At 38.6% G+C, this 27361-nt stretch overlaps 1 protein-coding gene across 2 annotated transcripts in view; it reads right to left on the bottom strand.

Moving 5' to 3' along the window:
* EPB41L4B (erythrocyte membrane protein band 4.1 like 4B) overlaps positions 1-27361 on the bottom strand; it is a 170138-nt gene that overhangs the window by 14792 nt on the left and 127985 nt on the right. For both annotated transcript variants that reach the window (XM_066560253.1, XM_066560245.1), the window contains 3 exons: positions 18599-18703; positions 15605-15743; positions 15085-15162 (listed from right to left, as the gene is read on the bottom strand). In XM_066560253.1, coding sequence (XP_066416350.1) covers positions 15085-15162; positions 15605-15743; positions 18599-18703 — 322 coding nt within the window. The remainder of the gene's footprint in view (positions 1-15084; positions 15163-15604; positions 15744-18598; positions 18704-27361) is intronic.

The raw sequence follows: 27361 nt of genomic DNA on the forward strand, positions 1-27361 counted from the left end.
CAAATGGAAGTGGAAGGAGATAAAGAAAGAGTACTTTGTTGAGTTTATTGATATAAAATCAGCTATTTTGGTATTTCTATCAGAAGGGAATATTACAAATGTCCTGGCTTTGGCAAAAAAATACTACTTTTGGGAGAAGTGGGCTTAATTTGGATGTGTTCCCTTGCCTTTGGAATATCCCTGGCCTGGCACAATTATCCTTCCACAAAGGTCCAGTAAAATTTTCTGCTGTTGACGCTTTGCTTCACTGCCATCCCCTGCCCCTTGACAGGAGGCATTTGTAACATTATGGTGAAGACGTGTGATCTCAGTGGGTTTGCACTGTCACTTTATACACTGACCAGATGGAAGACACACTTCAGGCCAAACACTTCACTGGATTCCCATGCAGTACAGCAAGAAGAGGCAGAGTTGCTAACACCTGAAGCAGTGTCATAAATAAGGCCCTCAGGATACACATAGAGCCAGAGGAATATTCTGTTTTGCTTTATTTCATTGCTTTATACACAATGTAAGTTGAATACCATCATATCTATACAGCACAGAGACCTGTTTCTACTCATCAAATTAGAAAGAGACATCAGCTGAGATGTCTGGAGGATATTGCAATGGCATTTCCCTGTCCTGACATGTGACATGACTTAAAACATTAGGCCTGGTTTCCAAAACCAGTGTGAAGATTCCAGGCTCCACATTTTCCAATTTTTCAGTAAAGCTCCTTGTCTGCTGTAATACCATTTCAGTAGCTGAAATGAATACTGAGGCAGAAAATGTAAAAACCCAAAGAGTTTCTGGTATTTTTTACCATGCAATATCTACAGGGACAAACAAATTCTTTTGAGTGGGAGCAGTTTCAGGCTCAAATGATCCAACACTTGGATTATGTCAACCCCAGTTCATGTCCTTCTCATGTGGCAAATAGCCAGCATGACAGGTAGGCATAATCACTGCCAGGATGCACAGGGTGAAAATCAGACCAAAACAGTGCAGCAAACTTGCAAGAGGACAGAAACATAAATCAGAAATACTATTGACTAATTAGTCTTGGAAAAAGCTGTGTGAACTTGATGCCCTGATGAACCACATTTGGTGCAAATCCCACATGTGTTGCATCACAGTCCACCTTCTTTTCATGGGATGCAGGATTTTTTCTAGTTTTTGAATTGATATCCAGTTGTTGGTGTCAGCAGAGAGATTTTGTTCACACTCATTAAAGAGGGCACTTCTGCAGAAATGTACTATGGAAAACACCCTGAGGAACGAAATTAGAAGTTTCTTAAGAGAATGGGTTTCTGTTCAAGCCACTAATCCAGGGAGAAAGAAGCTACATGTTCAGAACCTCCCCGCCCTGTCAGTCTCTCTGAGGAGACAACACTGGAAAATCTCCCTCATAGCTCCATCTGGTATTTGGGTCTCCCTTACTCATCTTGCAAAAAACTAGGGGAGTCTGGAGATCAAGGAAATACTTCCAAGAATATTCTTTGATTCCCAAGAACCACATAAGTGCATCCAAATCTTTGAATCATCTGATTTGGTGTGAGTTTCCACAGGACCACTGTACTGCAGTACAGAGTCCCAATTCCCACAGGTACCGCTCAATTCCTTCTGGTGAACTGAAAAAGCTCCACTTTGAAAGGTCCATGTTCATTCCACAGTATCTATGATGAGACAAGTTCTCTTGGGGCCCCTCAAACGGTGAGCTTGCCATTCCTCTGCTCACTGATGTACACCAGCCCTTCTTTGGCCCTTGCTGCAGGCTGAGTCCACCTGCCCTGGAACATGACCTGGCAGCATACATCACCTTCTTGATGTCTCACCAGCTGCTTGTACTTTCCTCTCCATCAGGTATTTTCCTCCCTCTTAGAGGGACACTGTGCAATCCTTCCTAACACAGAGGCATTGTCAGGAGGTGGCTATGTAGCTCCTTGATTGTGCTCCAGTGACTTCAGCCTCCCAAACGGATGTCAAGGGAGTTCATGACAGTAGAAGATGTAGAAGGTTCTGTTTCTGCTAAAGCTTGGATTTGCTGCAGTTCTAGCTTTTCACAGATACTTCTTGCATAATAGTTTGTGGCTGCAGTATAAACTATACATTATTTGCAAGCAGGTCTACCTAAATCACAGCAGTTAAGATGCCCTGGGTATAAGCCTGAATCTTCATGTCAGCTTCTGTAACAATTTACAAAGACAGCCCTACAAATTTTGTTGGTGCTAGTATCTTTTTTATGCTACCTTTAGGGATCAAGTACCCTAGATTTTCACTCTAAGGACTGCAATTATGGGTTGCTAGTAAAGGGACTTCAGAGGTATTGGGAGAGCATGAGGGATGACGGTAATAGTGTTATTAAATCAGTCCAGCATCTTTACAGCACATTGGAAGAAAATGCATATACTGGATCATTTTTAAGACATAACTTTGCCTTGTGAATATTTTTGAGAAGACATTTTTCAAAAGAATACAGAATAAGAACAATTCAGATGTGACAAAACAAGACGATGTCCATGCTCTCACAGTCTTCGGGATTTTCAGTACTCTTTCACTGGTGCTGTGAAGGCGAGCAAGCTTAAGCAGAACATAACCACAAAATGGGCTGTCAGCCCAGTCACCATCCCCTGAGGAAAATGTGGCAAGGCAAAATGATGTCACAGTCTTGGTGTGTTGGCTAAAATGCAGACTAAAGATTTGCTTGGTCTTTGTTTAAAACACAGAAATGAAACAAACAGAAAGCAGTAGGTACCCACTGTATATGGTTGCTCTCCAACAGTTGCTGCATTAGTTGCATTTCTGGGACAGCTAATGCAAAGTTACCTTTCTTGTCCCTTGGCTTTTACCAATGAAATCAACGGTGATCCAGTGGTTGGTGCCTACATCACGTGCACAGCTAACAAAATCAAGTGGAATCTTGGCAGATGGAGGCTGTTTTCACAGAAGAAAGTCACTAAAGATGGATAACATTAAGAGGAGGAAATGAGTGTTGTGATTCCTGCCAATTGAGAGTGCCCCAGGTAAGACATATACCTCCCAACTTCACTGCCAGCAAGCAGACTGTATTTTGTACCAGATGGAAAAATTCACCCCTTACCTCTCCTGGTTATTTCTAAGTATAGATACTGATTGCTCATCACCCAATAACTGTTAGTTCACCAAGACTTATTAACACGGAGACTTCGAACCCAGGAACATTCCCACAAAGGCTGATTAATAACCATGTAACACACCTGCCCTTTTTTAGAACCCTCAGGGTCACATTCCTGTCTTGAAAAGTTATGACACATTGGCACAAACAGTGTACTGCTTGACCTTAGTCCAACAGAAACAAATAGTTTGTCTCTCTAGTGTAATCAATCTCTACTTGTGTAAGAGAAAAAGCTGGCTGAAGTCCTTAAGCGTCTAGAAACTCAACTCATCACAGTCTCCTTGAATGTCAGGATAGTAAGAAATACTTTGCACCAATTTTCTGTCCTATTTTTCTGGGCTATTGAGCTCTGATAAAATCCCCAGGAGTTTATAAAGTTCATTATTATAAAGGAAAAGAATAGCACAGGTAGATAAAAGTCAGTGGAGCTGCAGAAAAAGTGTTAAAATTACAAACTGGTGCACTATTTATAAATCTATAAAGAAGAACACTTGAGTGTATTTTCAACTTCAGCATGTGACCAGTCCCAGGGACTACCACAGCCTTAATCTGTGCACGTGCCTACAAATTTTGGTGAACTCTCACAAGTTATGATCTCAAGTACACACAAGAGTGCTGACTGCTGTGCAACTTGCTGCTGCAACTGCCACACTACTCTAAACATCTACTCTGAATTAAGCTTCTATAAGACAATAATAATTTCCCATCATAATATGTCACCTTTTCCAACATGCATCAAGGAAGCAGAGCACTGCTTCTTTAAATGTAGTGAATACAAAACTATCAAATAATTATCAACTATCAACTCCAGCTGGAGTAGAAGCTAAAAGTCTGTAAGAAGCAATGTGTTGCTTAGTTTAAGATTCATGCATGAATAAATTCAATCCCATATCTAGTAAATGTTTTGTGATAAATGTTATAAATAAAAACCTATTTATTCATAACCTCATTCCCTTGACTATGAATCATTCATATTGCCAGCCATCAAGCATTAAATAAACACAAAGATTCTGTCTTGACTGCAAGTAAAATCTAGTTGTGTTCAAACACAAGAGCTCATTAGGCATATACAGATTCAAACACCTGCATTGTAACACTATGCCAATTCAGTGCTGTGAAACACATCAGATGCCTCTGTGTCTCAGGGATATTACCCTAAAAGCCAGTCTCCCAGTCTGAGACACTGCACTCAGATATGTCCCAGGCTAAAGAGATTAGTCCCAGCCAAGGGATAATCCAAATCAATTAGGACTATTAGCACATAACTCGCTCTTGCCCATCCTTAATTACAAAAGAAATATCTCCTTTGGACCAAGAGCACAAGTATAGAACACTTCTGCTTAGCCCAGGAATGACAGCAGTTTCAGTGCCAGAAGGCCGTTCTCATTTGAGCAGAGCTCTGCTTCCCCATATTTTCTTTATTGAGCTAAGGCTTGAGAGGATCCATTATTAAAGACATCTTTGTGAAGGCAACTGAAGAGCATTATAATGTAGCAGGAAGCAGGAAAAGTAAAATAGAAATGAGAGAGAGGCCAAACAATGACAGTCCTCTCCCCAGAGATCTGCTTGTGGCACCTCTTCAAGGGAAGAAATACACGATGAATAAAATGTCACAGGCAGATCCTGGTCCCCAGTTACCAACTTCCCGTCCATCCCAACAGGAGCTCACAGCCCCCAAACTGGGGCTGAAGATTTCCTGTGAGGCATGTTTCCAACACCACTGCCTCAAAGACCTCTTCCCAGCACCATGTGGAGATGAAGGAGGTGAAAACACTGTTGTCTGGCAATCTCTGCTGATGTTGTGGTCCCTGGGAAGATTACAGTTTACTCTTTCAGTTCAGAAAAACCCTGAAGTCTTCTAAAATGTAAGAGGAAGAAAAACTGGTCCAGTCAACTTCATAACTTGGAAATTATGAGGGGGCTTACAGTGTTTACTTTTAAATTTCTTCCAAAGAGCCCTGGGATAGCTGCAGGCTAAGGCCCAGGATACTCTCTTTTCTTGGCAGGGGGATAAAAGCAAGGCATCATTCTGATTTGTTGTTGGGTTTTGTTTTTTGGTTTGGTTTTGGGGTTTCTTTTGCAATCCTATGCCTGGAGCTTTTTGACTGTGCTTTCTATGAGCCTGGGAACTAACTGTTCCTGGTGCCCAACTTGAGCCACACTACAGATGTACAGAAAAGCCTTTAACCATACTGCCTCACCACCCTACTCATGGTGAGGAAGAAAAGAGAAAGCACAGTTTCTTCAACCCTTTCTCCAAACCAGTAGCAGCAAGACAGGAGAAGGCCAAAATTGCTTTAGAGGCACACACAAACATGGGCTCTCCTGACCACAGATATTTTGAAGAGAACAAGCTTTGTCTGAAGTCTGGGCAGCTCAGACACTGATGCAAACACATGGATTCTATCTGTATGTGAGCACTTGAGTTTCATGGTTATAAATTTTGACAGTTTGCTCAACTTGGCTGCAGCATGAATGAGTGCCAAATTGTGCACAAATTCAGGTGGTTGGAAGTCCACTGTGCTTGACACATGACTTCCCATCTCCAGCACTGCCAACAGGGCTCTCAGCAGAGCATGTGCACATGGCTGGGTGTGTATGCCAGATGGCAGAGCCAGCTCCTTCATCACAATCCATCCTGGCAATATCTGGTACTTTGCCAGAGGAGGGCAAATAACATTCCGCAGCACTGAAGCACTTGAAAGATTCTAGTCAACCTTCTGACAAAGGACCAATAAATGACATTAACTTGCTAAATTAGTTTTATAGAGGTTTACTTTCCTGACCTCACCAGCTGCATCTCCTAGAAAGTACGAGCATTTGGTCTTGGTTTGCTGAAAATGAGAGGAATGTCATACCATAAAGCAAACCATATATCCATAGTTCTTCCATAGTGATTGTTTTGTGGACAAGTTCCAATGAATAATTCCGAGAAGCATGCAAGAACTGCTTTCTATTAATCAGGCTTAAAATGGTTGTACAGAATATCTAACTCTGTAGAATTTTTCTTCCTCAGCTCAAATCAGTTTAGCTTTTTTTTTTCAGAGTCATATAAGGGATATGAACAGAAGGGAACCCTTCCTACTAAGGTCATTGGTTTGCAATCCAGTTACCATGATAGCTAATAAGTTAGAATTAGGGAACTCCAGTTTTCTTTCTCCCACAATTAAATCACAATTTTCTTCCATGACATACAATGTCTGGGACAAGGCACAGAACTGTGGAATTACCATAGATGTGCTGAGGTTTATGAAAACTTCAATTTTATCAGTTTGACTTACTGGTTATTCTTCTATTGCTATGCCTCTGAGTTATAAGATTTATAACTCAGCTTATAAACTTTGTATAAAGTCATAGCAAAAAATCTCTCTGGATGTAAATCTCATAAGTTAGTGATTGTATTTCTGTTTTGGTTTTGCTTGCTAGTAGACAGACTACAGAAAATTAAATATATATTATGCATCAGTAGAGAATTTACCCACTGTTGTGAATAACAGCAAAAAGCAGAATAGGCCAGAAGAGAAAATCTCTGATCGCTTAGGTACCAATTGTGGTTCATCAAAAAGGACTGCTACTGCTTAGAAATTCTCATCAGAAAATGCCTATTTATTGAATGTGTATTGCCCTGAATGCGTTATAAAAGAAATGGTGCTGATTAAATTTTCTCTACATTTAAAAAATATATATTTTAAAGGCTTCAATCAGCACTTTCTCAGTGCAGTTTTTAGTGCCTAATTCAGAAATGACATTTTGGTTGGAAATGTGAGTTCATTGAAATTAATAATCCAACATCACTTGAAAATGAACCGCTATTTAATTTCAAATTGGTCTGATCTTTTTATCTACCCTTCTTACTACTCTCTGACATTCAGTTAAGGATATTTTCCAATACAGGCTTTTGAAAGGAAAATGTAGACAATCAGATTTTACTTTTCAAAGAAGAAAAAAATTCCTATCAGTTCTGATTATTCAATTGTGTAGCAAATAAAAGGAAAGTTTACTTGATCTTTTTGCTGGTTTTACAAGTTGAGTCACTCAGCCAGTCAAAAAGCTTCTGAAAGCAGATGTTCCTATTTTCTGCTGAAGCCTGGAGACATTCAACTGAAATTTCACAGAACAGCCAAGCTGTTAGTATCACACTTGTTATCACACTGGAAAAATGTGAATTAGAATTACACATATATCAATTCATTAGATGGTTGGAAAGAAAACAAACACACAATAGTTACTCACTGAAGTTTAAATGCAATTGTCACTAATCACAGCAAGGAAGAGAAATTAGGAACTTCGCAGCTGCTGAGACAAAAGGAATAATGTACTTCTCAGGTCAAAAAAAGGTGATCAATATGCCTTTATAAAAAGTCTTTGTGACATAATAGCTTCATCACTATACTTGTCTCATCAAGAGCAAATGTAAAAAGATATACCTGGTTTCAGTCTTTGCACAGAAGCTGAGCATTCCTGTATCACATTGATTATTGTTGAGTGGAAGAGGAGACTCAGCCAGTACAAAAAGATGGTGCTTTATACTCTGTGTCTGGAAAGCATGGCCTATTGTTCACTTTTATTCTTCTTTGGCAGATGTTACACTTGCTTACTGATGCTCAGAACATGGAACATATTTGCTTGAAAAATAAAGCAATAATCTTAAATAAAAAAGATGTATGATTGAACACATCAGACCTGATTTACAACAATTCATGGGTTATAAAAGCTTTGCTAAAGATTTGCCTTCTCTGCTTGCTGTAGGAGTTAGATGCCAGCTGGTTTAAAATCTGTTTGCTTGCATTTACTTGATTCCTTTCATTTACTCTGATGTTGATTTCAAGCAAAAGAGAAAGCTGCTACTGGCATGGAATGATCCTTTATTTTTTCCTGAGGAGGCAGGAGAAAGGGATTTCAGGTAGTTTTCTTCTTTCTTTTCTTTTTTTTTTTCTTTTTTTTTTCTTTTTTTAAGCTTCAATAATGTTCATGACCCTCAAGTTTTCTGACCTTCCTAAACACTGCTGAAGTGGTGGCAATCTATATCACTTCAGAGGTACTGAGAAAAGCTCTGGACTAAAAACGATTAGTGCACTAATTGAACAAAAAGGGAAGCACACAGACAGTCTCAGACTGCCCTGTCTGTGGTGTTTGGCAGATGCTCTCCATCATCAGGGAGCAGACTCCCTGGGACCTTGCCTGTAGTTGGCCTCAGGTCACCATTACTGCAGTCAAGCACATCCTATAACCCCTCCTGTAAATTGGTCAAACTTTAAAATAATTTCAGTAGTACTTCCTTTTGGAGTACTACTCTAGAAACTACACTGCTGCAAATGTACTTTATCAGTCCTATAGTCCTCAGGAAAGCCACCTGTGAAACCCCAGGGTTTCATAGATTATTTGACCTAAAGCTAAGTAATTTTGTTTGTAGAGTTAGTGTTCAGCCCCACTAAGGAAGCTGGAGCAGATTAAAACATCCAGCACCCACCTACATGTGCAGCTGTGGCACCACAACCTCAGTCCTCCAGCTTCACAGGCAAATCTAGAAATGGCCACTGAACCACCACGTACAGGCACAGCAAACATCCCACCACTGTGCAACAATCTCAGAGTCATTAGCTACAGAGCATTTTCTATCTCTGCAGGCACACAGGTTCTACAGGATCCTCCAGTCTTCTGGTGTAAATATCTTCTCAAATGAGATCCCATCTGCTCAGGCCTGCTATGGAGTCCAGCCAAAGCCTTAAGTTCCAGGACCAGCTCTGCTTGCACGATCTGGCAGAAACCAGACTTACTGATAGGCATTTGCACATTTTATAACTTCTATGACCACGAAGCAGGTGCAAGGAATGCCAGAGAATAGTTAGGACAGCATATGAAAAATCATATAGGGCAACAAAAAATAATTGTACGTGGCAGAATTTATCACCTCTCCAGGGAAAAGATTCTGCCCTCTTGATCCAAACTATCTTCTGACATTGCACCTTATCTTCACCTCAAGTTTTACAAAATGTTAGCCAGTGGACCATTGATTATTTAAAAGAACTGAATTCGATGATACCTGCCTCAATTTTTTTTCTGTTTAACACAGTTCCCTATTTTTGGAAGCTTTTCTTGCTCATATACACATCATTCCCTATTTATCATGGGGTCCACAGGTACAAAGTCAGCAATGGATTTCACTTTGTGGTTTTTTTTGTTTTTTTTTTTTTTTTGAGAATTCACTTTCAATTAGTTGAAGAAATAGAAAAGTGTTGAATCATCTGTCACATATCTAGAGAGTGCACCAAGTTGTCCTTCTCAGTATACAGATAATGGGGAAAAATATATTGGGCCAATGAATTTAAATCACTTAAAAGAGAGGAAAAATAAAAAGTAAATGTAGAACCTTAGAGTTCATCTTTTAGAATTCTCTCTTCTTTCTTCACTGACTATTTCTATAATGGATGAATGGGAGAAAATCTGTAAATAGCAAATCTCTAAATAGCAGTCAAAGAGTTTTAGGTAATTTAGTGAATTTTAAACTAAGATTCAAGGGGCTGTCTCTGAGCCTGACACTCCATTATCTTGCATGTTAGTAATTCAACAGACTGCTTATGAAAGTGGCATCCACCAATAAAGCCCTGTACTTTGCAGAGCTACATATTAGTCACAAGTCCTATTTATAATTCTTTATGTATTCACCCATTTATCTGGTTGTCCAAAGACTATGATTGTTCTAAAATGTTCTAAGTCCCATCCCTAGTTACTGACATGCCTTATATAACCTAAATGATGCTCAGGTAACCTGCATCTGCTTGCTTCAAGCTGTGTGCTCCCAGGAGCCTTATGCTGGATGGGTCCTGAGCACTTCCTGCAAATCCCCAGTCAAATGTGTGGTGCTCAGTTTGAGTGAGCCTTACAGTGCACCTCTTTGCAATGTGTTCTCATCTAGTTGGTGCCCTTTTCTTGAAGCAGAAAAGAATGGTCCTTTGCAATATGAGTAAATTTAGAGTATTCCTTGAGTTCACATGGAACTAGATTTATTGTCTGTTGCTGTAAGTTTTTTGTATTGATGTTGTTTGCTTTAGCAATTGCTGTTCTTTGCTTTATCTTAGTTTAATATGGAGTTAAAGGGCATGAACTTGAAACTGGGAATAATTGTGCATTTGACATCCTGCTTGCTGCTTTTACTTTTTATGTCTATGTTTAACAGACAAACTGGGTTTTTTTGCAAATCCTTTTGCTCATAATTGACCATTGCATATAAATTTGAGTGTTCAAATGCTGTTAATTGAGAAGCTGGCTTGGGAAATAGCATTTTTAATATTCCCCTTTCAATCCATTGCATACTTATTGCTTCCAATTAATCTTATACTAAGAAACTTTTTGTTGTTGTTTTTGTGTTGAAGATGTAAAAGTAGAAAGGTTCTAATTCTGAAATATATCACTCAGTCTTCAAGAGTCCTATTTTTTCTTCAGTATGTGGTTCACTGTCAGTAAAGCATTTATAAATTTGTCTCTGACTGAGCTGTTTCAAAGGTCTTGGGGGCATGCAGAGATACTTGATCTATACTTTCAGTCAGTTAGATAGTAGATACATGCTAATGTTCTTATTAAATATCAGTCTTGAATTACATTATACTCACTCTTGTTTAGAATTCAATGCCAAAAGGACTGGTTATGGAAGTATTAGAGTTTGATACAGTTTCCTGTCTTCCACTGAAAAACTGGTCTGCACAGAAAGTGAAAAGTTCTTCAAAATGAAGGCAGGAATTACTGAACTCACTTCCCACTCTGTTATTTGGCTTATTGCAACCTTGCAAAGTTTTCATGAAAATTTAGCAAGTAAAAATTAAATTAACTCTTTTTATTAATCAAACAAACATTAAAGGGAAGTAGAATGGAAAGATACATTACTTATTTTGCTCTATTCACTACCTCTTGCTCACTATCTACTGAGAGTTTGCAGGGATGTTTTATCACCTCCATCAAGATACAAAAACTTCTCCCATTTTCCCCATGAGCTGACTCACTTTTGACCTGGTTACCTTCACTCTATTTCCAGAATCGTAGATTATAATGCATTAAATTCTGTACACTTTCAGGCTAAGTGAGATCCCTTTGAATGAGCAGGACTGCATACCCTAGCAATGCCATCACTAAAATAGACATACTTGTTTCCAACTCATCCTAAATAAAAAATATCTTGTATTACACTGAAAGCATAAACTATCATACTGGTAATTTATACCTTTTAAACGTTATATCTAAAGCTTTAAATAGGCAAATAATTTTCTACTTTCCATTTTCCACCAATAGATGGCAGGTGAAGCTCTAGAAAATTATTCACTTGATACAGCATGAGATAACCTATAATTTGAAAGTACATAGCCAGCTGTAAATTACTGCTCTCTGATACCTCTTTAGATGTGATCATGACTTAGTCCTAGCCCATCCACCTTGCATTACAAACCTTAGCCTAAGTTTAGGAATACCTCCATGTTGTAAGTAGAACTCTTATTTCTTTTGTTCCACTCCATTAGGTCACACTGAAGTTTGTGCACACTGATTTCTCTCTTGGTTGAGAAGGTACTGTCAGTGTGGTGCAGCAGCTGTTACATTCATTCAATGCCTTAAGACTGAGCTTTCTGTAACTAAACAAGAAAAGCTCTGCATTCATACACATGTCAGAAATCGCACCAGTTATAAGCCACAACAGAATAGCTTAGAGCTCTGTGATTTCCAGTTCCAGAAAAGCTAGAAACACAAGGAGGGAGTGCAGGAGGACAAAGAGCCCACTACAATGACAAAGCTTATTCATGTACCTCATTAAGGATGCTCCTAATGTGTTAAAATAATTCTTTATATATGATGCTGCATTTTTTAAAATCCATTTGCTTTTTCCAAAACACAAAAGCAGGAGGGATTGAATCTTGTTCACATACAAGCTAAAAGGACATGGTGCTAAAAGTCACAATAGAGAGATAAAAAAAGATGAAGACTCATGCTATAATTGTTTTAAGGACAACAAGTAATATGTTGTAGTCAATTAATTGTAGGATCTAATTGAAAAATGAATAGAAGTGTGCATAAACCACAGGGGTTTAGGACTGCAGAGCACAAAAGGATACCTTTCCCTCTAGGCAATCTGCATTAGTAAATGTACATTATTTTTCCTGCAAAATGATTTCCTGAAATCAGTCTGCCTCATAATTGCCCTGCTGTTACTGGCAGTCTAAGTATTGATGACTAAGTGACCATTAGAGCTCAGCTGGTTCTTGTATATATCACAATACCTCCTCCAGGCTGACTGAGTAGACAAATTTGATTGCTCTCATCCCTGCATTGCAGCTTTGGTGATTTCTATTAACTCACTCCACTCAGTAATCCTTACATTTTTACAGTTTAATTTATTTTCCTGAGCTCCACTTTTAAGTGTAATTCGCAGCATATATTCCACTGTATTTGGTATCTTCCACTGTTTTGCTGGCAACAGCAGCAAAACATGGATAAAACCCAAGGCCATCAGGAAACATCAATGGTTAGACACTGAACAACGAAGATCATGCACCTCACTCAGTGACTATTAATCACTCTCTACCAGTAATGTTACAGAAAAGAAGGGAGGATATCTAAAGTTGCTTCAAATGAACAGCTCTCCAGTGAACTGGGGAAATTTGGCAGCATACATCATGACGAAAACAAATTACAAAACCTAATTTTGGATGACCAATTTAGGTGTCTTTGTCTTTCTAGCCCAGACAACAAAGACAAGAGAGCTGTTGGAATAACCCTCTGCAGAAAAACCTTGACTACACAAGAATCTGAACTTCTGTCTCTATCACCTCAGGCAAATACCCTAAATAAGACAACATGAAGGACCCCTTCAGATACTGTACCTTTTACTGAATGTGAAAAAAATGGGTGCAATTAACAACCAAATTCCCAAGGGCCAGGTCACAGCATCCAAAACCAGCATATGACCACAGATTTGAGAGTAACATGATGCTAAGCTACACATTACCTTGACCCTCAAATAACAGACAGCACATTCTATCACAACAGAACTATTAAATAATCAGACTGTCTCAAAGCTACACATTTGCCCTTAGCTTGTCTTTGCTTGGAGCCTCTCTCCTTGAAGAGTAAACTTTTCATTCAAACCTCAGCTGAGAGCAGCCTGTAGTCAGTGAAACTGCAGAGAAAGGTCTGTAAACAATACCTGCTCTGTAGAGAACAAGCTGACCTTTATAGATGTTAAACAAAACAAAAAGGGTTGATTGATGCTGGGCAGTACCTGCTCTCCAAAACATTAAAACCAAGAAAGTCAATGGAAGGTTAGTTCATGAACATACAGTGTGATAAATTATATCAGTGGGGTGGTGGGGTAGGGAAGGGGAAAGCATGATTTGGTAAAATATTTAGGGCAAAAAGCCTGTATGTTAATCTGGAAAGGGAAAAACTGGGTATTGCTGACTTCTGTAAAATGGAAAAAAAAAACCAAACAACCAAACGTTATCTAGAGCAGGTCAGTTGCTGAAGTCTTCATGACTCATTTCTTAAATTCTGATTAACACAGTAAGACATCGTAGGTTTTTAGAATAAGAAATCTATTTGTAAATTCCAACAGAGAATTACAATTTAGCCACAAATGTGCTACTAATATAGAAAAGGACAATCTAACCTAGACAGAATCATGGAATCACTTATGTTGGAAAAGGCCCTCCAGATCATCAAGTCCAACCACAACCCAGCACTGCCAAGTCCCCCCCTTAAACCATGTCCCTCAGGGCAGCATCTACAAGTCTTTTAAATAGCTCCAGGGCCGTCAACTCAACCACTTCCCTGGGCAACCTGTGCCAATGCTTTATAAACCTTTTAGTGAACAAACTGTTACTAATATGCAATTTAAGGCCGTTTCTTCTTTTCCTCTCACTTCTGGCTTGGGAAGAGACCGATACCTATCTTGCTATAACCTCCCTCCTGGTAGTTTCGGTTTCAGTCTGCCTGTGTCTTGTGGATCCCCACAGCTCTCATCCAGTGGTAACAGGACATGAGCAGTTATTTGCAGATAACTACAATACTGTCTCAGAAGCAAAAGGCACAACCCCACAGCACATTTCCAATACTGTAAACTGGGACCTAACCATGAAGTGAAAGCAATGCCTAGGACAGAATTACCTTAATACAAAAACATTTATGCCCAAAATGTAATGTTGTCCTTGTCATGCTTTTTATACACTTTAACCCTGGTTTCTAGAAGACAGCAAAAATGCCTTTGGACAGCAGAGGAGCTATCTGGCATTAGAATTTTTTGCAATGCAGGATGACTTGGAGGAAGTTAAGGATTGTATTATGATTATGCAAGAAATCTGCTGAGAATCTGCAATGAAAGAGTTGAGATCACTGAAGTCAAGAGGTATTTAGATTTCAGACCAGCATCTCTCCCTGGCTTTTAAGCAAAAATAAAAATCACATAGCTCCAAAAAAAGAAGTTAATAATCAACACATTTTAGGCAATTTTGTCTAAAGTGAGGAAGAGAACTCTGCTAATGAAACATGAAAGTGCAGGTACATGTCCTGGGATTGGCTATTAGGTAAGCTCTGAACAAAATTGTGGCAAAAAGAAGTAACTTTTCAGACAACTCCCAAAAGCAAAATTATGATTACATTAGGAATCTGTGATAAAGGGAAAAAGAAGCTTGTGAAACCAGTGGAGCAATATGTAAAGATAGGAGAGAGAAATAAGCAGTTATCCAACAATAAATGCATTCAGAAGATCAGCCATAACACTTGTTGGTGTGGACTGACTTTCAGAAATTCTGAGCTGAGTTTGACAGAGGCTCAGGATCACTGAATATCAAGAAAATTTACTTTATTCCTGTGCACTCTGCAACACACTGCATAGTATCCCATACGTTTTAGCTGCAGACAAATGATTGAAAACTTCTACATTTTCCTGGTTACAAACTAAAACTATTTACCATTGGTGTGGCCTCTGTGAAATCCATCAGGAGGTCACCTGGCTCCAAAGCAAATGTACTCCCAGCATCTGTGGAACTCTAAAGGCAGAAAAGAAACCCAGCATTGGAATAAAGAACCATTTCATTTCTGTAATTTTGTTTGTTATTTTTGTTGGGTTTTTAATTCCTTAAAGCACAGATCGCCAAATGGATTTTAAATTTCACACCATGTTTTTCAGGTGTGGCTTCTCAGGAAAGGTAAAAAACATAATTACACACCTTTAAAATCCATGTGAGTAATCTTGATCCACTGCCCACTAATGCTGAGGAAAAACTGTTATGGATTTTATCTGAGTCTTGGAGCAGGCTCTCAATACTTCCTTACACAACAAGTTAAACAAATCACTACAACTCTGCATTAAAAAAACCTGCTTTTAAATGTAGAATTATTCCATCTAGGGAAAACCTTTTACTCCCAACTCCCTCCTATCCTTCCTGAACCCTCTCCCAAGTGACATGAGCTCATCCCTTTGTGTGTTACCTTGCCACCGGGCGAAACCTGTGCTTGTCCTTCTGATGTTTGTGGTGTGCACGTTTTCTGCGACCCGGGAGATGCTGAAGACACAGGTGTTGATGCTGCTGCTGCTGCTGCCAATGCTGGAGGAAGGTCATCTTCATCACTGCCATTGATAAAAACAGACAGATTTTCTCATTAGAAAATGCCACCGCACTTTTGACTCATTTGTGTCAGAGGAGGCACTGGTAACCTGTATGTCTCCTGCAATGCTTTGAAGTGAAGATCCATTTACTCTTCCCTCTAAAAAGCAGCTACCTTTTCAAGTAAATTAGATTTTTTTTTAAGCTTTAAAGTTCCTTAAAAATGGATTGGCTAGGTACTTCTCATCTGCAAATGGAAGTCTTATGGTTATTAGGTGCAAGTAGCGTTTCTATGGATTATGTATATATGCATGAGTGAACGGACTAGATATTACTCCACTTTAATGTTTATTCTTTTCTGTGGAGGCTGGCAGCCTTGATAAGAACAGATATGGAGACATCCATCCATGGATCTGACTGCTTCATTGGCTTCAGACAATGCTAGATTTGACACCCATTATGGAGCTAGTCTATGCTTCTATTTTCAAACTGTATTTAAAGGAATTCGATTGACTCCAAAAAAGGATCTCTTTAAAAACATTCTTGTGAGGGTATCTTTTCCTGTCCCATTTATTCCATTTACAGAGAAAACATTTTATTTAAGATGAGGTTGCATGCTTCCCCTGGGCTTTGGGCCGTCAAGCTGAACTCTTTCCATCTTACCTACTGTCACTACTAAATGAAAGCCAATAAAGAATGTCATACCTTCATTTAGTTTTACAGAACTTTTGCAGAACCCTATTGACTACAGATCACTGGGATCAGTCAGCCCTGAGTTAGGATGCTTCCAGTTGTTAATTGCACTTGGATGGAGGTAAACAGAGTCATAATTTGGCCTATGGAAGCCTTATTACTGGGAATGATGTGTGAAAAGACTACAGATTGACAGCTTAATGCACAGTGAAAAATAATGAGAAAAATTACTTCTGCTCATAAAACAGCACTAATTTTAACTACCAATTAGGTACTCACAGTGCACAGAAGGCTGCCATGCCAGCTTGACTGCATGTATCTGCCTTGCCAGATACTTCCAGAACAGAACTACACTTGATTTAATGCCACTTGAAGGCAGCCTGCCTGGACAACACAAAAACCTTCAAAACTACATGACATACAGGTTATGCAACTTTATGCTGGGTTACCTAGCATTGCTTTTTAATTAAGATGTAAAATTTTGGTGATTAATACTATCTTTTTCAAACTTCATTTTTTATTCCTTCTGGTTAAGGATAGAATTCAGTACACGGAATGCACAGTACACAGGTTTTGTGCTGGAAAGAAATTGTGAAATCTTTTGGACCTGTTGAATAGACATTTTATTAATGCAACAAGCCCAGAGCTGAGCTGCTGACCTAGTTAATCTCTCTTTCAGAAACATGTAGATGACATTTTCCCAGTCCTTGCTCTCCACTCTCAGCAGGAATTCACTGGCACCCTCCCCATTCTTTCTGAGTCAAGTTCCTCTGGTGTATACAAGGAAGTGGAAAAATAAGAGTTAGGGTTGATTTATCAGCCATCTAGCTATCAGCACACTAGCTGCAAGACTGAGAAATGGCCTTCACTGTATTACTTTGACAATAATCCTTTGCTGTTTCTTCACATTTCCCACATCTGCATTCCAGATACAAGATAATTTAAATTGAACAGAATTTGAGTTTACAAAAGGAAAAAAAAATAAGGGCCCATATTTTTCACTAGAGAGTCCTTCGCCCTACACATGGCCACAGTATAGGTGGCACCTGTGCTTAGATGTGTACGTCTGCTGTTCCTCACACCTTATCCTGGACAACTAAAAATCCACATGGGAGCAAGACATGTTCAAAACTGTTCATCAAAACATCATCAATCAAAAAGTGATTGCGTGTTTCCACATGCCAGTCTTGGCCTCTTGGATAAAGACCAATTTGGCTAATAGCTCATTTTCCTCCTAGCTGCAATTTGACTAGTTCCTCTGTTTCTTGTCCTAACTAATTTTTCAGTTTTGGTAATGCAGATCGTTACAAAGACAATGTTTTTAACAGTGAAACAAAAAGCCCCAACATATTGATATTTATTAGAATTCTTTTGAAGAGACAAAAAATATATTTACTCTCATTAGAATATTGAAATCCTGGATGGACTAACAGTTGCCATTCCACACAGAAAGCATACATATTTTTTTCCTTTATAATTGGTATTCTTGTACTTATAAGTTTATGCTGACATTATTCCTTTTTCCCTTTAATTTCTGGTGGCCTTATCTGTCTTTTCATGGGAGGACAAATCAACATTGACTTTCACTTCTGCTCAGTACCTCATACCTCTAGAGACTTTCAAGTGGAATGAATTATGTGTAAATGGGATGCCAAAGCCCTCTAGGCACAGATCCCTCTTTCCAGGACTAAGAGAATTTGATTTTGCTGGCTGTAGCTGTAGCAGGCTCAGCAATTTCTTCATGTGACAAATCACAGAGAGGGAGGGTGCACTCTCTGAGAGGCAATGGCTCACAGCACAGCTTGATGCCCCAACAACTAAAGAATGTTTTCCTCATTTTGAAAATGGGGTTGTAATGAAGCCAACAGAGCAGCTTGTTCCAGCTCACACCAGGTCTTTGACATTTCATATGGTAAAGAGGTTTTTAATTCCTAACCCATAAGCTTGGGAAAAGGTGGATGGCATGCAATTCAAAGGGTTAGCCACTGCATAGGAAAGGCAAATTCATTTTGTATTAAAAGCATGAAGATTCTCAGTGATGAAAGGAATGGTATCAGTATAAGATCATTATCATGTAATTGCACTCATGCCTTTCAGAAGGCACAGCTAGAGCAATAATTAGCATCCCCTTTCATTTTCAGCTGTAGTAGGCAAAGCCACAAAGATAATGCTGTATGTTACTCACAAACTGTACTGCCTCGTTAACTTCCTCACACGGGGAGCTTTAACCTCCTGCTTTTCTGTAGGGACAGTTGTTGGTGTAGTTTCAGGTCTCACTGGAGCTGGACTTCTAAAAATAGCAAGAAAAACATATGTCATACAGGCTCTATTTAAACTACTTCAGGCATATCACCAAAGTTCTAACTCATCAACACTTACTTATCTTGCAAAGTGGCTGGTGCCCATTGGAGTTCATCCTTTTGTTCCATTTATAGTTCACTGGCCAGTGTGTGTGTGTGTACAGAAAAGGATGTGTGAAGTCACCCCCCCTGTGCTGGGTATACCATTTATAGAAGCAGCCACTGGTTACAAACACAGAGCCTATGTGAAAGACCATGTGGAAATGTCACTGTTTCCAAAATATCACATTTTAATAACAGACCAGCAGTTCAGTCACATCAGAAATATTTTTACAAAACATATGTTTAACAAAAACTGTTTTATGAATTGTGAAACCTGTTCTGCTTAAAATATTTTTATTTGAAATTAAACATTATCCTTCCACAGTTGAAAGAGCAGCTCAAGGGAAATGAACTAATGGGTATGATCCAAGAAAAATGATCAAATTTTTTCCAGCTTGCTAGAAAAAAGCAAAACTCAGACGTGTTTCAGATGCTCATTAGTGTGAAATACATCTGCAGAGCTCCAGTAAAGGAAAGCTATGGCAATGAGGAGGTCCACATGAAAGAATATTCTCCTTAACCATATATCAGTAGAATTACCTCAGGCTTCAATAAAAAAATCATAAATACTAAATAAAAGATCCTCATGACCTTGGGAGGAAACAACTTCAACCATGAGCTTGAGGGGCAAGAAGACACATGAAACATCTTAAATACTGCTTTTACTTGAAGCAACAGGTTATGATTAAATACACTATATATGTACTATAAACATAATAAATATGCCAAACATTAAAAAAAATCATTTGAAAGTCTGGATTAAAAATTTGTGAAATGGTATTCTGCCATCTAATCTGAAGTCAGATTCTAAATTATTAACTTGAGCAGCCCTACTGATTGCTATTGGGACTGCACATGCACTGAGGTACATTTCACAAATGGCAAACGTTTTTCTAGTCTACTTACATTGTATTAGCCTTCTAAAGCCTTAATAAGACACGCATGTTTAATTTTCACTATTGCAGATCCCTCTGATGCCCCTGTGTGTTTTAAGCTTTGCTAACTCTCTTTGATAACTTCTGAATCTGATATTGAGCTATAACAGAACCTACTGAGATGGCACAGCCTTCAGGTTATATATTCAGTTTTCCTAAATATTTCTTAGTCTTTGGAGAGGTCACAGAGCATAAGATGGAACAGTGGAAAATAGTAAAGTACAAAGGGAATAAATACATAATAAACCTGATTACTAGTTCCACTTCTCATAAAACAACTTTTGTCAATTATTTACCTGCTATTTTTTCCCATTAATTTCAAGAAGTTGGTATAGATAGCAGTAAGATATCAATATCAGACAGATTTCCTTTCCCCTGTTCAAATTTCAGTGTCAGTCATTTTTATCACAGATTTCTCAATGATATTAATGCAGAACAAGCCAGCCAGATCTGAAGGCCTTTTGCTGAGTTTGTTAGGCTATTAGGCTGGCAAATAAGGGAAAGATAAGCAAAGGGGGGGAAAAAAAGGCCAAATCATTTGTTTTAGTCTTGAATTCAATATATCTGATATGAAAATATGTGAATCAACCTCATTATGGAAGCTCCCAAGTTCGTTTTGATCAAGTCAGACTTTAGATTGGAAGAAAACACTAGCTCTTCTTTTCCTGAAACAAAGGTATCTTTTGGCTACTGAAAAAAATTACTTGTTCTATTTACCCAAAGTGATTTCCAATTGAAGTCTGACATAAGCAGGATAAATATGTTATGACAATTAAACAACAGAAAATCACATTCTGAAGGGGTGTAAATGACTGTAATTATTTTCAGCTCAAATATATTGGCTGACATTCTTGCTCTGTATGAATGGTCCTCACAACTTTCCAATAATTTTGTAAGAGGATACCTTACAATTTTTAAAACTTTTCACCAACTCAATGAGAGTGGAAACAGAGTGGAAACATAAACTACATGACTTGAATAACATTTCCTCAAAATGATATCAAGTGATGAACTAATACTATGAAGGGGTTCAAGAAACAGCAAAGTGTAGAATAGGAAAGCTGGTTACAAATCTATTTCCAGTTCATGGGTGCTTCAAGTTTCTCAGGACAACATTATAACCTGTGATGTAAGTCAGTCAGATACTTTCACACCAAGGAAGATTTGAAGTGATAATTTAATCTCTTTTATTATGTTTCATTTTACAAAGCCTGTGTATCTCCTTTGGAATACTGTGGTTTGTAATTTAAAAAAAAAAAAAGAAGAGGTGGGGCTTTTGAAGCAGTTACCTCAATTGTCACAATCAAATTTTTGTTTGAAAAGATGTAGTGCAATTTTGTAACTAAAGCAGTTTGCAATGATTTCAAAGCAAGTTTTAAAACTCACTTATACTTATGAAAAATTTTTAAATTATAAGTCTGAATTAATGCTGAAAAAAATGTTTAACATGAAAAATTTCACTCAACTGTAAATAAAATGTTTGAGATACAAACAGCGCCTACTCTCTAATCCAATACAAAGATGAAAAACTTATTCTTTTCCTTTGAATGCTGCAGATTTTCAAGTAGAAAAAAAAATTCAAGTAAACATTAGACACACCTACTTCTTTTTCAGCCATTGTAATTGCTCAGATAAATTTATGTTTTGTACTACACCAGTAAAGTATTCCACTCATTTATCTTGCAAAATCAATACCATTTTAAAAGCAAAATCTTCTTTCCCATTATGATAAAATTTTGCCGTAAGTTTTGTTAGAGGCTGGTGGCAGCAAGTACCTTTCCTCTAATATTTCTCAGGCCTCTGGGGAAGAGACAAGCACCATTTATTGCACATTTTGAGAAACTGCAGGTTAGCTAGGATATAAATTGAAATTACCCCCGAATGAAAAGGAGCTGTGGCAATGCCTCTACCCAAAGAGGCCCTTAGCACAAGATGAAATGTTAGACTAGTCCTACAAATGGCAGAGCTGGAATTTTGCCCTCATTAAAACCTTGTTAGGTTACCTCTTTCCACACCAGGCTAAAAATTCCATGACAGCTCCTGTTCCATCTTCAAACACTCTTCCTCAGTCTGAACCTGCTCAAAACTCTTGCTACTCTCTCAACAGCAACTAGATGCAAGAACTGCTCAGCTTGATCAACCCAGTGCCCAATCTGTCTTTTAGAAATGGCAGGCTTTTAATATCATAGAAACTCTTAAAAAAAATCTCATTGATATTCCAGAAAAAGTAGCAGAATAACTTCTGTTACTGTCCTCTGATTTCTACAGCCAGAATTCTTATATGGACAGATATGATTTTTGAAGAGAAGCCCTGTAATTATTTCAATTATTTAAATAGAGTGATTAGGTGCAGATATCACCATTTCAAGTTTGTAGTCCTATAAAAATTACACAGCTATATAAATCACAGTAGTCCTGTACAAAGTATACAGCTTGAGGAAAAGTATAGAAGAAAAGTGTTAAAGGATGAGTGGGACTCAGAATTAAAATGAAAAATAAAATGTACAGTGTATTACAGTTCCTTTAGAAGGCTCTTTTTCAATGTCATTAATTCATAAACCTTTTTCCTGTAACAGTATCCAACCACTACTGCATACAAATGAAGGTACTGAACCAAGAGAGAGTTACTTAATGACCTGGCACCTTACATAAAAATCTGTCGCTTCCTGGTGAGAATGACAATAACAACCACGAATGTCAGCATGCAGTGGCAGGTCATCAGAAACTGCCTGTGCACTGAGAGCTCCAGCACCCTCCTGAGCCACAGCCAGCACACTCTTCTGAACTAGCTTCAGCCTGTTCCACCAGCCTGCACAGCAAAACAAACACGACCCAGAGAGAGATCCCCCAAACCCAAGGAATCTGTTTTATTCTCAGACTAGCAGCCAAGGAGGCGACTGAAACCAAAACTACTCACAAAAAAAATTACCCTGTGGAACATTTCAAGTGACCACAGATGTATGCTGGTTTACCTTAACCTTCCTTGGGGGTGGAATGCATGTGTTCATGCTGAGGGACTCAGGGTGTCCCACCTCACCTTGGCTCTGATTGCAAGGCTGAGGCTGCACTGCTCCTGCACCACCCATTTGTGTGCCATGGCTTCCTTGTCCCCTGCTTGGGAGGCTCTGGACAGACCTCCATGCTTGTTTGAAACGTGGCAATTGGGCTATGTGGGATAAAATGATTGTCCACGTCATAAACTGAATGGCATTTATTAACTTCTCTTGCCTTGGAGGATGCAGTTCAGGGTTTTAAAACTACCAAAGTCTGCTGGGGGAACACACTTCCTGCACTTCTCTTTAACAGGCTTTATCCTCTTTACTTCTCTTTCTCTTTGTGTCTATTTTGTCATCTGGAACAATACCTCTCCCTGTGTCTTCCCAAACTGATGCCAAGAGATAGAGGATAAAAGCCCCATGATTACAAGGATACAGCCAGCTGCATGAAAGTTACCCTGCTTTCAGATGCTGACTCATGGAAAAGGAAAAAAAAAACCCAGAGGTTGATTTTGGCTGCAGAATTCCTTTTGAGTGGGAACATGATAGTGAAAACTTGGGAAGGATAAGCAAGAAAGAAAGGAAAGAAAAGGAAAAATACTTGATAGATGCATTCTCTTGTATATCAAAGACATAGCCTAACAAGCTAAGCAAACACAGACAAACACTCAAATCTTTCCTAAGCCTGTGCTCTTAGTATTTCACACATTTCTTTTCCAAAGGTCATCTGAAGTTAAGAAACAATATGTTCTCTTTCCCTTTGATAAGGTACCTTTTCTCAGAAGACAGGTTAGCTCTTCAAAACATTGCTTGGACATTTTAAAGCTACTGCCCATATCAAATTTTCTGCATAAAGTTTTTTTCTTCTTTTTATCTCCCATACCCCCCTCCCTATAGATTGCAGATGTATAAAAAAGGTCCTTGCTACAGATTATGTGCTTTTCTTTCAAACAAATTGAGTTCTGCTTCTTGTAAAGGAAAAATTTTCTGTGCCCTCCACTGCCCTTGCAATGAAAATTATGTGCAGTCTAGACAAAAGTACAGTGCCCCTGTGGTCCAACAGATAGATAATGATCATACAGGAGCTGCTCTTCTCTCACAGCTCAGGGTAATGTAGGAGGTCAACATCTGGTATCTAAGGTCAAACTGAGCTACAAATCCTACCCCTACTCACAGCAACCAGGACAGCCATAATGAATTCTGTGCTTTCCAAGGAGACTAGGCACAGTTTAGGGGGCAGAGGACTAAGCCAAAGAAATGCACCTCAAGTGGGGTATTTCGTTAGCTTTTCCTCATCTGAAAGGTCTGAGTACTGCTCCTTTCTCTGTAGTATGGAGGTTAAGAATACAATTACAAACAATTCATCAGCATTTGGCTTCAGGCAGCAGGTCAAAGAGGTCTTTAAGACTCAGAATGAAGTAAAAGAACATACACAGATGTGCTATCTGCAATCTTTAATGCAGACTGTCATGCAAAGGCTATTCAAGAGTTCAGCTTGAAGTTATGACTTTGATGCAGAAATTACTGTGTGAGGTTCTCACAAAAAGCTAGAGCAGTAGATCCATTAATCTGTCCCTGGACTGAGGCCAGGATGATGTGTATTTAGATATTTGCTTATTTTTGGAAATGTTGGTTGAAATTTTTCAGTTGGAGACTGATTCTTTACAATCATTTTTTTAAAGTAAAGACTGAATGAGAAAGAAGTTTTTTAAAAGCAATTCAAATTTCTTAGGAAGAAGCCAACAGAGATAATTATTTCAGTTTACCTGTATAATTCACAATATATTTAGAAGGAGATATTTAAATGCAATATTTCAGACTCTGCCTCACAGAGTTAACTCCATTCTGAGTTTAAGAAAAAGCAGCCTGCTTGAATTCACTGAAGTTCATGCCAGGTGAGACTAAGCACATAATTCTTGATCAGCTTCCTGAAAGTTCTTTTGGATATATCTACTTTTCCAGGGAACTGAAGTCTTCAACTTGGGGAAACAAGCTGCCCATAATCATGCAGGTGAGGTATCAGGTCACATAAAAGCTACCCTGAGCTTCAATGGAAGTATATGTATAAAAACAGATACTGGGATGCTAGTTTCACATTAAATTGTGTACACATTAGGCAAACATCACTACACTTTGCACCTTGCTTATACAGTCATATTTTGAGAACACCTGCAGAGAGCCAGAGTTCTCTGTAAAACATGGTTAAGGTTCAGACTGAGGTATGTCAGCAGGATGTTAGCTCAGAGAGCAAAAGATGACAATTTAAATGTTAATATAGTTTGTACAGGTGAGAATGGAGAGGCAAAAGCACAAGAGTGCAGACATTACTTTGAGAGACACTCCTTCCTTGATGATACATGGAAGCTATATTTTAGAAGTATCACTTTGGGCACAAAAGTTGTTGGACATTTTCCCATCAATTGAAAGGCAGCCAGACTCAAAGCCCAGTGCACCCCAGAGGCACAAGGCACAGCAGGTTGATCACATTCTGACAATCTGTATGAGCCAAGCTTACTCTGCAGTAGGCATTCAGAAGAGTGCCTGAGATTACTTCTCCTGATTCATCTGCACCCCGTAAACTTGATATAATTTAATGTTTTCCACCCCTCAATTCTGGTGTGCAGCATCATCAAGCTCTACGAGATAACATTTAATTTTACGTTACGTGTTGAGCAGCTCCTAATGTAATTAGTCTGAATGTAATGGCGTAATTTGGTTTTGGATGGGAAGATATACAAAGAAAATTAGAATAAATGAATGCACAAAGCACCAGCTGGTGCTTATACCTACTCCCACATAAGAAGAATATTGCTATTTGCAATCCTATGAAAGATGAGATAATTTGGATAACAAGGATCAACAAAGGGTGATGCAGCAGTTGGTCTAAACAGAAAGAAATCCACAGACAAATCCTGAACCATGTGGGATATAAAGCCTGCCAAATCTGGCAGTAACCCAAAAGCATATTTTAAGGGAAATAAATATTGCAGTGCATAAATGTACCACATGGTGCATGACAGCAAATGGCAACAGCAACAAGAACAGTAATAACTGACCAGCCAACTCGAGGGTTTCAGCTGAAGAGGGCTCCTGACTGACAACTGAACTTATATTTACACTTTTGATCACTATTTTGAGTAAGATGCTGTCTAATCTCCATCCTGGGTTTGGAGGTTTTCAAAATTCAGATAGACAAATCCATGGCTGACTTGATCTAGAGTTGGTGACAGTCCTGCCTTGAGCCCTCATAAAATGAAGTCTAACATGCAGGAGATGAAGAAGGTATTAGTGCTTACATGTAGCAAACGTATCATATCTAAGCTTTCCTGAGCAGCACGTGAACATGAAGAAAAGTGAACATTATCAGCAAATCCTGTTGCTAGGTAATTCCTGTCTTACAAATTTTACTTCAGTTGCTTACCCAACTTGTTTAACTTCAGGCATTTTTACCCACATTTTTACTGCTGGATTTATCCCAAGATGAAAATTTACTTTGGCAAACAGGCTTTGCCCAAAGACAGAGGGTATTTTGCTTTGTCCTAAGTAGTAGCAATTCTTAGCATCTGAACTATTTTGGTGTAGTTCTTAACTCTATGATTCCTTAAGCCAGTACAGCAGAATTATACCAGGACTTGCATTCAGACATGTTGGAGAAGAAAACAAAATACGAAAAAGTGCAGACCTTTATCTTAAATACAGTCCAAATGTGTATGTGTGAACCTACATGCACATGTACTCAGGTATCCATGCTATATGATTATCCAGGTGGTCCTAGCCAGAAAGAAAACATGCTTCAAAGAGTTTTCAGGAGAAATTAATGTATAGGCACTGGGGAAATTGTACAGCTGGTGCTTCTGTCTGGCAAAGATTTGACTAAGAAAACAAATTCTTTTCATGGGGATCTGTGCTTAGCCATATATTCCTTATTATATTTAATAAATTAAGCAGGCTGGCAATTAGGGCAATACATTTCTGCAAAGAAAGTTCACGAGTTTATCTTTCTAGCATCCATCCCCTTACTGAGAAATGGGTGAGGTTTATAAAAAAGTGAAAAGGTGACTTTGCAATTCCCTTGATACACTGCAGGACAGAAACCTCCACGTCCCAAATCAGAAGGTGGGACATGCCTCTGATCAAGAGGAAAGTGTGACCAGAGGTGATAGGAAAGCTGCTGACTACACTTTTTATTTTCCTTTTTTGCACAAAATTACTTCCTTCACTATACTTCCTTCTTTGTTTTTGGCAGACAGCTGGAACCCTGATCTCTCAAGGCTAAAAGAATCAAATACAAAAAAACTAGTTGGTAGAGGCAGGGGATGAGAGCCTTAAGAAAACCATAAGGACATTCAGTAATCTCAAACGTGAATTAAATTAGATATCTAATCAGAAAATTCTCCCAAAACACTTCTCCCTCAACAGTTCCATCTGGACACAGAGACAGATACCTGAGTGTCAGGAATTCTCTAACAGATGGGAAAATTCCTCTGCTGCTTCCTCACAATCCCTTCTGGAGCATTTGCTACCATGACAGGTCCTTTTACAATACTAAAGAAGAAAGTGATCTGTTAGAAAGGCTTTTCTAGCTCTATTGTAAGATGAATTCCTCTTGTTGGCC

This window comes from Molothrus aeneus, chromosome 1, assembly GCF_037042795.1.
Source record: "Molothrus aeneus isolate 106 chromosome 1, BPBGC_Maene_1.0, whole genome shotgun sequence".
NCBI lineage: Eukaryota > Metazoa > Chordata > Aves > Passeriformes > Icteridae > Molothrus > Molothrus aeneus.